Source organism: Cydia fagiglandana, chromosome 7 (genome assembly GCF_963556715.1).
Source record: "Cydia fagiglandana chromosome 7, ilCydFagi1.1, whole genome shotgun sequence".
NCBI lineage: Eukaryota > Metazoa > Arthropoda > Insecta > Lepidoptera > Tortricidae > Cydia > Cydia fagiglandana.
The window spans coordinates 10392615-10405352 of NC_085938.1; the positions used below are offsets into that span (position 1 = coordinate 10392615).

Here is a 12738-nt window from a genome sequence, read left to right on the forward strand (position 1 = left end):
TGTAACACTTTCTTTTTGTAAATTTGATGTCCCCGACCTCTTTTTATAACAAAAAACCGAGCAAACAGGCATTTTTGTGCAGCAGTGTTCACGCGCGCGTCTGGACTCGGTCTAGTGAAAAATCCAAGTGCAACTAGTTTTATTACCCGCGCTAGATTATTTTGACGCGCTAATCTTGTACCTCGGCAGAGGGGAAATAGTGCGAATGCCGCCTCCCTTCCGTGTTGCTCGAAGCCTAAACTATGTCTACTATATGTATTAAGAAAATACATAGTTAATGCCACACTTCTGAATTCTGAGATGACCAATCTTAAGGGTAGCATACAGGTACCCATAGGAGGCTCTTTTTTTCATGTATTTAACATATTTTCTCTTTTGTTTACAGTTGTAGTGGACGTGGACGACCGACCGATCCGAGTTGAAATCTGTGATACTGCTGGCCAGGTAAGACATACATTATAAAAATGTTCATTTCATTTTATTATCCTTTTATAACTACAGCTTTCTCGAGTAATCTCCCGTCAACAAATGTATAAACACTGCTTAAAAAGCAAATGGCTGCTTGCAAAACACGTCATAAACTCTGTTTCATCTTAACCTCCTAGATTGTCCCTCCATAAAGTAGGTAGTAAACCATTAACACCAACGTAAAACTATTGTTATGTACAAATAATTATCCATAATGTATCTCTATAGTTCCTGGCGTCATAGAGTTGTAGTTTTAAGAATTTACTTACCTATTCTTTAATCATTAGACCGGACGGAAGGTATCCCAAGTCCCAAAGGTAAATAGGGTTAAAAAATTGCTACCTGAGTGTATCAGTTGTCGAAGGCTGAGTCTCGCTTGGGAGTTCGAGAGATCAAAAAACCCTCGCAAAACTAATGAAACATGACATTGACAGGGGTCTACATTATGTCCATTCTTCTTCTGTGGTCAGTAGTGTTCCTATGCTACGCTACGCTACCTACGCTATTTATGGTAAAGTAAGTTAGTATGCAGAAGTCCATACCTACTAAATAGTTTATAATAGTTTAACCAAACCCTCCTTAACCAAAGTATATATAGTTTGGTTAAGGAGGGTACTTTTTCACATCCTAAAATGCCCTAAAAGTGTTTTTTATGAGTCTCCGGCGCCTTTTGCACTCGATGATTTCAATAAGTTTCACTTTTATCTCCTCCAAACCTGTAAATTGCTCCCACTATAAAGGGCCAACAGTAGACGCACATGTTAAATGTCAGCGCGAGGCGAGGTCAACCAAATAAAAAGATATCGCAGATTGACTCACTCCTTTGAGGGAGCTAATTTAATTTCTCTGTGAACAAAGCGTATGAGATTGACTCATCATAAACTCGAATGAAAGAGAAACCAGCTATCTGAAATCAGTTTCTTGGGGCCTAGATTACTTTTCAATGATTACGTAATGTGAGAATTTATTTTTACTGCACATTGTTATAGAATGGGAAAGTTTTTGTTATTATATCCACATGGAACCACCGCGTAGCTCTTTACCCAACTAAATTGAAGTTAACTGTACTGATTGAAAAACGTGTGAAATGTTATTTTGCAGGTAAATGTCGTAGGAAGTTCTCACAGTAAAGTCGTTAATATGTTGCAGTTGTTGAATTGAGTATAGCAAATTCAATTGCCAATCTGACTATAGGTACTTAAGAAAAATACAGGCGGCATCTTGATCTGAATTCCTGGTTTAGCTGGTTTTGAAACGCTCTTACCGGCGTCAATCTGTAGGTATGGCCGTTAGCGCCATATTTCATTGGAAACGTAGACCTACGCGTAACAACAATAGTGCGATCGAGACAGACTGTCGAACATTTTTTTTTACGTAATCATTATTTATTATTCTTATTGTGGCGCAACCAGCGCTAAAATTCCCAAGCGAATAGCACGTGCACTTTATGAATGGCAACCGACAATGGACGCACTTCAGCGCGTTCACATGTCCCTTACCGGGCCGATTTCCTTTCGATTGTACACCGATTTGATCAAACAGTCCTGATTTTTTCCGCGTCGCTGAACAATGCCTACATCTTGCCGTTCTCCCACACTCTCTCTACCTGCGAGCTTAGTGTTGCCATTGTAGATAGAATGTTAGGGAAGTCTCACAGCCATTTCTGCACTGCTATTATCTTTATTTACCGAGCGCATCGGTATATGTGAACCAGTTTAAGAGAGGCTCCGTGATCCTAACAACTACGTATAATCGAAGGTCACAATTTATTGTGCTTGGCCTGAGGCGACGCATTTTGTAAGTGTTGGCAATAAGCGTCTGTTTTGATGCGTTTTCGTTATTGTGTTTTTCGCGCGACGCTAGTTTTACGACTTGCACGTATGGGAAGAAACCATTTTCTAGGTAGTTTAGCAGCTGCATACTAAACAGCTGGTTTACATTTGCAAAACTGTTTTAGAATTATTTGTTCTCGGGCCAAATATAGGTGTAAATAAATTATATTTCATTACTTCTTGTTATAAGTACAAGGTACCTACGGTTTGCGTGTGTGTCTGCTGAATAACTTTACTTAAATAACTACATAATTTGGTACCTACTTTGCCTGATCATTTTTAGGAAGTAAGATCCTGGAAGTTATTACTTCTTATACTTACATATAATATGATTGACCTGTTCTGATCACGAAGCTTACATAAACAATGTAGTGTACACAACGTCCGACCATAAAAATGCAGAAACGCTCCATGACAATGCTTTACGCCATGTCTCAGTAATAATACGTCGTCTAAAAAAAAATCTAAATTTATTTTTACATATAGTTACACACCTAATATTTATAATTATCACGTTCAGATTACCAACACATCAAAGCTAACTTATTGTGTGTGGGTTGACAGGAGGCAAATAGGTACTCGTCATACCTCCATTTTAATCACCACCCATAAAAAGGTGGAAAGCTACTTGTAGAAGGATATTATTTTCAATTATCGCTTTCTATAATCACTAGTCTTCAACAACCGATTCTTTGACATTAATAAATGAGCTCGGCTTATAATTACTTGTCATATTTGCATCCCGCAATCTTAGCTGTATAAGGCAAGAAGTTTCGAAATATAAAGTGCGATAGATGGTGGGTCGATAGAGCAATAGATTAGATGATGAACGATAGGCTAGGAGCTTTAAGGATTAGCGGCTAAACTTTGAGGTATCGTCTGATAAGGTTGATTGCATAGAATATCTCTTTTAAAATATTACAAGAAGCTTTTTTAAACTTTAAACCGTAAGGCGGTCTTATCGCAGAAAAGCTCCCAGACAACGTTCGATATCAGTGAAACTAATGATAACATTCCATTTCTAACCGCAGCTGCACTGCCGGTACTGAACGCGTCGCTGTCATTGTAAATTTCCATAGTAAAATGAACAGTAATGCAGCTGTCGTTGGAAATGGACTGCCACCTTTAGTAGTCATCTTAATAGGTATGTCAAACTAATTTACAACATCTAGTTACACGAGGTCGTGAAAATTTCTCGTCGGTCCCTTTGAAACTATAACCGTAGGGATGCCTTTTTACCTGAGCCTTGCCCTGACACCTGATTACATTATAACTGCCTCCCAACCAGGGAATATACGGTTTGCATTCAATAAATTATAACCATAAGGCCACAGTTATTAGAGAATATTTCGATTGTTGCAATAATAGTGTATAGTATATATATGATTTTTCTGTGTTATGAGCTTTTGGTCGGATTATTGTATAAGTGCCTACTGTGAAACAAAACGAATTAGTTATATTTTTTAAAAGTAGAAACACTACTAAATAAGATACTGGTTCAATGTCAGTCCTAGGCACTGGAGGCCCTTGTCACTTTCTTTTATGTACTTATAATACCTAGTTATAATGTATGACATCTGATTTAAGTAGGTACTTAGTAGAACTTCAGTTGAATGTGTCTTATGTGCCATAAATCGAACAAACTCTATTACCCATTGGATTTTCAATAGCAGACCCGGAGGAAAGGACCATAACCTAACCATTAGCAAATTCTGAATAGCCATAATAACACTAGGAAACTGCCATAACTACAGAAACGTGCATATTGCATATGTAATTTCACTTTCGCATTATCATGCATGGGACTGCAATACAATATATGCATTGCATAGTTAGTTGAGTAAAAGTCTATTTGAATGTAGTTTATACAATTTACATCGCTAGTTAAATAATAAAAACCGGACAAGTGCGAGTCGGACTCGCCTATCGAGGTTTCCGTGCTTTTTAATATTTGTTGTTATAGCGGCAACAGAAATACATCATCTGTGAAAATTTTAAACGTCTAGCAATCACGGTTCGTGAGATACAGCCTGGTGACAGACGGACGGACGGACGGACGGACGGACAGCGGAGTCTTAGTAATAGGGTCCCGTTTTACCCTTTGGGTACGGAACCCTAAAAAGGTACCTTCGGTACAGGACAGGTAGGTACGTACTGCTCTTCTGCTTGTACGTACATTAAAAGCATCCTACGTTGTAAAAAAACATATTACAAGCCAGTTACGCCTTGTGTCTTTATTGGTACCTAATTAGATCCACTGATATGTGATTTGATAAAAGCCTAAAACTAATAAGTAGTCCACTTAATATCACAATCACAAACTTTGTTGAGCTTAGTTGATACATAATAAGATTAATAAGTATTAATAGGCTTTTGAATCTTTTGATGTCTCAATATCGACATACTTACCAACAAGCCGATTCTCCGTTAATGTAATAGTTATGCCTGATCCTCGGTACAATCAGCTGCAAAATGGTTCACTATACATAAACGCCCACAACTTGATTCCAATGTTTTACTGTATGGGTCTCCTACAGTCGGTGTCAAAATATGTTTAGATACAGTCGGCAGCAGAAGTACTAATGTAGTTAAGTACCCAAGGAACTGATAAGAAAAGGATATAAAAAAAAGAAATAAAATATGAACGGATCATTCAGAATACCTACCTCCCTCGCTTAGTTACTTCTGCTGCTGACTGTGCGTTACTTATAATTATTTTTGCATCTGACTTTTGTCCTGACTTCTTGTAGCAACATCTCAGCACTCAGAACTTTCAAAAATCGATCGCGATCGCGAAGGGAGTTATCGAAATTGCGCAACGTTTTGATTTATTAGGCAACAGCATTGTCAGACTCTCAGGCGTTGAAAGTACACTTTCACCCGTAGCGTTTTGTATGAGCGCCTGATCGGAGGTGAAGTTTTATCGAAATTTTATTGTATGCGCACGTCTTTACGCGCTTATATAGTTAGTGTAATAATATAGGCTGATGAAATCTCTGTATTTAGTTATTCTTTCCTTTTCCAGGACTCAATGTCCGAGCTGCGCGAGCTGTGCTACCCAGGCACGGACGTGTTACTCCTCTGCTTCTCTGTAGTCCGGCCCGAGACCTTCCGCTCCGTAGCGGAGCGATGGACGCGCGCCGTCGCCGCCGTCAACGCCCCACTGCTGCTCATCGGCACGCAGAGCGATCTGGCGCTCGATCCGAGAGTCCTGCAGACTTTGAGGGTGAGTTTCATAGGAAAATATCTCAAAACTCATCAATCTGCCATAGCTGGGAAGCCGGCTGTCCGACACGGACGTGTACTCCTATGTTTCTCCATAGTCCGGCTCGAGACCTTCCGCTCCGTAGCGGAGCGGTGGACGCGCGCCGTCGTCACCGTCAACGCCCCACTGCATGCTGCTGATCAGCACTTATTTATTTATTATTTAAAAAAAACTCGAGAACCCATCCTCATTGTATACTTAGCGGGAAGCCCATAAGGGTGAAGTTAGGTCGAAGACGAAGGCGGTGTTTTATTCAGAAGTGTATGATGGATTTCTGCTGATCAGTTCCTGTTTAGCCGTGAAACAGGAAAATCGGGCACGGTGTTGAGTATGGCAGGTCATTAACATCTCTAAGAGATAGAATAAGGAAATGAAAAAAGAAAATGTACACTGCCAAACCCTCCAAAGCGGTTCCTCCAAAACACTTTATGTCAATTATGTCCTATGTAATTACTAGTATTTATAGTTTTATTTTTTGTATTTTCAGAGTCGGGGCGAGCACGTTGTTACGGATGCAGAAGCGAGGGCTTTAGCGGCGAAAATAAATGCGACATACATTGAAACTTCGGCCAAGACGCGCAAAAATTTGAAAGACGCCTTTGACGCCGCCATATTGGCGGGGTTGCCAGTACTTCAAAGCAAAAGACCCTTTTGGAAGAAACTGCTTTGTATAAATTGAATAGATATCTAAATAACTGTTGATTAATTCATTGTTAAAGACTATATTTGTATATCATGAGATGTGAATGAATTAATACGGAACAATGTGTGATTTTGCAAGGAGTATGATATGAAGATATCAATTGATATTTCTAATTAGTGTTCTGTTCCTAAATTATTATTTGTAACTAAATAATTAACGGACGTGCTAGGTGAACCTTTTCTTAAACCTTGTGGATGTAACTGCACGTAATTATGATTTAACGAACAAGTATTGTGATGAACAAAAACATTAATACAAGTGCCTTATGATTGTAAGAAATTCTATAGATATTATTTGTAAACTAGTTTTCAAAAGTAGTGCATAAATAGAACTAGAGCAGCTAAATCACTTCGTGGTAGAAACTGCTCTGTAACCACAATGCTTAAAGCGGCTACTATACCGATAAAAATGTATTTTATTTAAGTAATGTATTGTGGTTGCAATTAATGCAGATATTTGAAATTTATTCCAATAACTTTACGACTCTTCTAGGTATTACAAAGTTGTACAGTTGATTTATATAAAAGCAATTAAATATACCTGTGTTGCTATGCTAGGGATGTACATAGTTCACTTTCTGTATTAATGTTAATGTTGTTTTATACTCAACACGAACTGATAATTATATTTTTATTAGAACATAAATAATCCTGGTTTTATTTGCAAACATTCTTAGTAATTAATCAATTTCCAAACAAACATATTGAACACTCGAGTTACCGATTACGAGGTTTAGTTGAATCCAGTTTGTAAACTGCCATCGCGTGGGCATATTTGGAACTCCTTGAGATTTGAGTTATTATTACTGTACCTTTCGCATCCAATGATGGTCCCTATTAAAACGTAGTAGTTCTCTTTGGCTCCTATCCCTATGCGCCGTTCCTTGAAGTCTATTTTAGAGGGCTTAATTAAATAAAAACCGGCCAAGTGCGAGTCGGACTCGCGCAAACACAAATACATCATCTGTGAAAATTTCAATTGTCTAGCCTCCTATTTTACAGAAACGGAACTGGATGGCCTGATGACTATAGTTACAAACTTTTACAGATTACACTTGTTAGTATTGAAGTGGATGCCATGTGGCGATTTGGACCGTGAATGTTGATGCAGGACTGCAGTCCGCTATTTTGTTTACAATGAAAAACATGGGCTTAGCAGAAACACGAGCGTAGATCACTAGATAGTTTGAAAAACACTGTTCTAGTCTATGGCAAGAGCGATAGAGAGGCAGAAAGCGAAATTTCCTCTTACGTGGTAGGCTCCCCTCTGGTGATGGACGGCTAAGCAGTATAGTCTGTGAGCTATATTCTGCTCCTCAGTCCTGCGAGGCGGACTGCAAGGTAGGAATGTGAATGGAGGGCTTATGTCTGCTTACTACGGCTTAAGAGAAATCGGCCCTTAATTATTTGCGCAAGGTGAGTATAGTTGGAGCAAGTAAAATGGTCAAATAGGCACATTTGACAGTGCAAGCTGAATGCTCCGTGTGCAAGTACATAATGTAGATGTTGCCAACCTTAAAATCTAATGTTATTACAGGCAACAATGTAGCTGTCACTATCAGCTGTCAGTAGTGTCAATGTCATTCCTCTGAAGCAGTGTTGCCAGATGGTCACAAAAGTCACATTTTTCGTGAATTTTGGCCTTCTCATGTGACATGTGCGTGACTTTCGATCATGAGGCAATTTTTGTGACTTTAAGCTAGTCGAATTTTGGACAAGTTTAATTCTGCAATTCGTATTATTTAGGAATGCAGTGAACACACCCAAGTTGACACTTGCACTGGCACTTTGACGTTACATCCAAGGCCCCTACGCTTTCTGTTCTCTTTGACGGCGCAGCAACTAGTATAATTTCTCTCTCTTCGCTATTTTATTTGTCAAAAAAGGACAACCATACTGTTGACAAGGTGAACTTCAAATCAAGTGTTGCCTTTTTTGATGCATCCAGGCTGTGTATGAGTGCGTAAAAACGTGTATGTGTGCTCTTTTAGGGATGTGAAAAGTCGATTTTAATCATGTTATATATCGATAAACGCTACACAGCGGAACGAAATAACTATTAATTGAAGCTTCAATATCTTCGTTAAACATATACATAATTGAAATGCTAATGAATAGTAAATATATTAGAATATAATAAAATATTTCAATTATTGCGGAACACATATCTTAGTAGGTATTTATGTATTTTCATTAAATATCTGAACTTTCCCTTGGTTCTCTGCTGGGGCGTGACGATAAAATTGTGATCTGATAACCACAATAAAGAATAAAAGCGTTTTTGTTCATTTTAGATATCGTCAAACCTTTGAAGTAAAATTAAAATTGTAAGAAATGTCGATAGTTTATCGATATGACTTTATCGACATGGCTACAGCAAGGTGGTGTTAATTTGTTCCTCGTACACTAAACAAAAGTGGCAACAGTGACAGCTCGCTGAGACACCGTCTCTATATATTATAAGTCTATGGTTACATCCACCATCACGTTTATTATAAAGCGCCCTCCAGACTATGCGCGTGAATCGCGGGCGAAGCCGCGAACGCGAGTGTGGCGTCGATTTCGCAGATTGTTCACGCCTTCGCGCCATGTTCTCCGTTTTTTGTCGGTATTTCGGCCCGCGTCAAAGGAGACGCGAAGCGCGAACTTGCAAGACTCCACATTACACAATATTTTGGCTCCTCTGTGGCGAGATAAATACTAATTCTATTATGATTATATTGCAAAAAGAAAATACTGGCGTCACAAATTGGTATTCTTGCGCCCGTACTCCGTTTTATCGGTAATATCGGTCATAATCGGCGATTTAATTCGGTGAGCCAAATTGGCGTTTGCGTCCGCACGTCCTGATTCGATCGAGTAATTTAATCAGATTGGCGAAAAATTTACTAGTCTGGATACGCCTTAAAATTCATGAAATCGATCACAAATAGCATTAAGTATGAAAATGTGTGTTTCAAAAAGAAAAATCATACAAAGTTAGTAGATTTTTTGTGAAATATATTATTTTCTGAAACTGAAAATCGATTTAAAGTTGGTCAAGCAGATCTTGTCAGTAGAAAAAGGCGTCAAATTTGAAAAATGTAGGCGCAAAGGGATATCGTCTCATAGAAAAATTGAATTTCGCGGCTTTTTGTACTGACAAGATTTGCTTGACCAGCTATACCTACCCATACAATACAATAATATAAAAATGTGACTTAAGCAGCAAAAACGTGACTTTTAGGGAAACGAAACGTAACTTAGGACTCCAGAGCCCTGGCAACACTGCTCTGAAGTGATAGTGGGTAGAGTCTGTGCGGAAAGAGAAGAGTCGTGGCAGAAACGGGAACTAACATTTTAAATTTTATATGGCAATCAAACCTTTGACACCTTGTCATGTAAAAAGTAAACAAACTTCTGTCATTGTATATTTATTAACAAAAACCGCAAGTTTTATGTATAAAATATTTTCAAAACACGATAAAACCGTACATAAAACCACAAGGAAAATTATATTTAACATTGTTCGGTTTTGTCAGCGGGAAGAAAACGGCTAAAAGTCGACTATCGACTTACAAAAAGTCGCGGAACGTGTTTCCGCTATTCGCGGGTATTGATGTTGTATTTAATATTAAATAATTACCTATTTAATAAGCCCCCTCAGTAACTTGTCTCCGGTACATAATCCGTAAGTATATTCATTCAAAATATATTAATTTTCATAAATATGCAGGTCATTCATGGTCTTTAAAATAACTGACAAATAGTCTTGATACTTGCCATTTTATGCACATTTATATGTAATTTTTTTTTCAGGATTGTGTAAAAGTACCTACGGTATCTCGAATAAAAGACCGCTAAGTAGGTGATATGCAAGAATTCGTAATCTACGTGCCGGATTCAAGCACATCCAGTTCAGATGAAGATAGTTCTATGAGTGTCCCTGGTTGTTCTGAAGCTAGCTCAAACATAAGTGACATTGAATATTTTAATTCAGACTTCGATTACAAAGAATAAAACTTTTTCTAATAAAATATTTCTTTATTTGTAGGTTCTGTTAGTTACGATATTATATTTCATATTTAGCAGTGACTTTTCGGTGAAGTAAAATATCGTGAGATGAGAGAACCGGACATATCCCAATAAGGCCTACCTACTTAGGGGCCATCCATTAATTACGTCACACGATTAGGGGGTGCAAGGGGGTCAAGAAAATGTGACATGTTGTGACATAGGTGAGGGGGGAGTCATAAACATTGTGACGTCACTTTAACTTCATCGATATTCATCAGTAACCGAAAATTAATCTATATTTTTTTAATCGCTGTACATTTAAATAATGAGGTTTTGGAAGTAGGTAGGTAATTTTGGTTCCTAATTGGTTTTGCGTTATAAAATTACTAATTTCTTTTACCAAAAATATGTTTTTATAAAAAAAATAAAGCCGAGTTAGTATTGCCGATTTCGTTGAAAACAAAATTGCCTAAATGTGACGTCACACAAGGTGGGGAGGGATTTGCAAAATGTGACCAAGTGTGATAAGGAGGGGGGGAGAGGTCAAAAAACCTAGAAATTCGCGTGACGTAATTAATGGATGATCCCTTATGCACTATTTTTATTCATATCCATATTTATTATTAATAATGTACACATACATTACAAGTCAAGTTTACAATGGGTGAAATATATCCCAGATAAAATTACAGTTCTATTGCCCAATTTCTACCCGATCTACCCGGTTTTAATAACTGTTGGACTGCACAGATTAGGCAGTACATAAATGAGACTCTATCTTGTTTGGTACTAAAATTACAGTTGTATTGGGCAGATTCTTAACTAGTTTTAGCACTTTTAGCAGTTTTGTCAATCGCACTGTCACTTTTTAGTATCTGAGACATAAAAACAAGTGTGTTTTAAAAAGAAAACTAGTGCCTGCGCTAAATCAGGGGATTGAGTTGACGAGCCGACACCACCACCAGGCTCCGTTTAGTAAGCCGTGGTAATAAACCGGAACAAAAGGGATTCAAGTATCAAGACCTTTAGTGTCGTACTATAATCACGTGACCAGTGTTGTCAGCATAGCAAAAACCATAAAATAGCACTGGCGCGCCCTCAAATCCCACGACTCTTCTCTTTCCGCACAGACTCTAATAGCGCGCGATTCTTGTTTTCTTACCTATTTACTTTAAATTAAGTAAAATTATACGTCTACATTTATAAAGAACGATGACCGAAAGCGAGCATTACACCGATATCGACATATCAGACGTTATCGACGACACAGAACAGTATGCGGACACGGAACAATACATTGATACTGAAATAAACTCCGAACCCATCGAAAGTGAGATTCTGCAAGAATCTGAGCTAGTCAGCTCTGAAGAACATGTGGAAAAGAAGCCGCAGAGTGCAAGGAGTGAGGTTGTGAAGGCCACAAGGTTACCTATAGCGAGGATTAAGAATATAATGAGACAGGATCCAGACGTAAGCGTCATCAGTGCTGATGCTGCGTTCTTAGTTACGAAAGCAACGGTAAGAGATTAATTATATTTTTAAAATGTTTCTGTATGGTCTAGTGTACTATGTCTATGAAAAATGACATTCACATAACTACCTTTAGTTAATTGGTGACACTCAAAGTCATGGCTAACTTAGAGTTTTACTTACGCCTCCAATATCTTGCTTGTGTGGCCAGTGTCGTATTTTGAAATGTGGCGCCCCGGGTCAATATGTATCGCCGCCCCATAAGTCAAGGCAGAAAAACAAAATACAATCTGCCATGGGCTGCGTATGCATATCCGCCAGGGGTGGAGCCCCGGATGGTCCTAGTGTAAATACGCGCTTGTGAGTGGCTGTGCTTGATTCATATCTAATCCAGTATACCCCTAGGGGCCCCTTGATCTACTATCATTTACATTACCCTAGATATAAAATTGGGAAAAACAAAATGTTGTTTCTTTTGATCCTGAAAGTTACACAAAAAATTTATCCTATGACACATGGTGTCACTTACTATCCGCAATCATGTTAAGGATACTGCACCAGTTTATTGTTTTCAATTACAAGTTTTTTTATTAAAATGGCAGACATGTGCATAGTTATACAGCAATTCTTTTTTTATTTTTGATATTGATTTGAAAGTAATTTCATTTGTTCCAGGAGTTATTTCTAGAAACAATAGTCAAAGAAACATACAACACATCAACTAAGAAGAAAAAGATAATCACCAAGAAGGATTTAGACTATGTCATAAATATGGTGGACTGCTTGTGTTTCTTAGAGGGTGCTATGGATTTCTAATATCAGTCTATGACTTACTATAGCCAATGATGTTATTAAATGTACCTTATCATTTCCAAGGAAAGTATAGCTAGAATACTGTAAGTAATTGTTAAAAATAATTAAGGATTAAATTAAATCAAACTACAACTATTTGCTATAATTTTATTACTAGAATACCACAAAACTATCCTATTTAAGTGTAGGATA

The 12738-nt window shown here is 37.9% G+C and overlaps 3 protein-coding genes across 3 annotated transcripts in view; all 3 read left to right on the top strand.

Annotated features, from left to right (window-relative positions):
* Positions 1-6244, top strand: part of LOC134665844 (uncharacterized) — a 58144-nt gene extending 51900 nt beyond the window's left edge. The window contains exons 2-4 of the mRNA XM_063522872.1: positions 386-444; positions 5326-5526; positions 6053-6244. Coding sequence (XP_063378942.1) covers positions 386-444; positions 5326-5526; positions 6053-6244 — 452 coding nt within the window. The remainder of the gene's footprint in view (positions 1-385; positions 445-5325; positions 5527-6052) is intronic.
* Positions 1-12738, top strand: part of LOC134665840 (cystinosin homolog) — a 231110-nt gene that overhangs the window by 1429 nt on the left and 216943 nt on the right. The window lies entirely within an intron of this gene.
* LOC134666315 (DNA polymerase epsilon subunit 4) lies at positions 11401-12678 on the top strand. Its single transcript, XM_063523463.1, has 2 exons — positions 11401-11781; positions 12409-12678. Exons 1-2 carry the CDS (start codon positions 11476-11478, stop codon positions 12547-12549), a joined length of 447 nt encoding a protein of 148 aa, XP_063379533.1. The 5' UTR covers positions 11401-11475; the 3' UTR covers positions 12550-12678.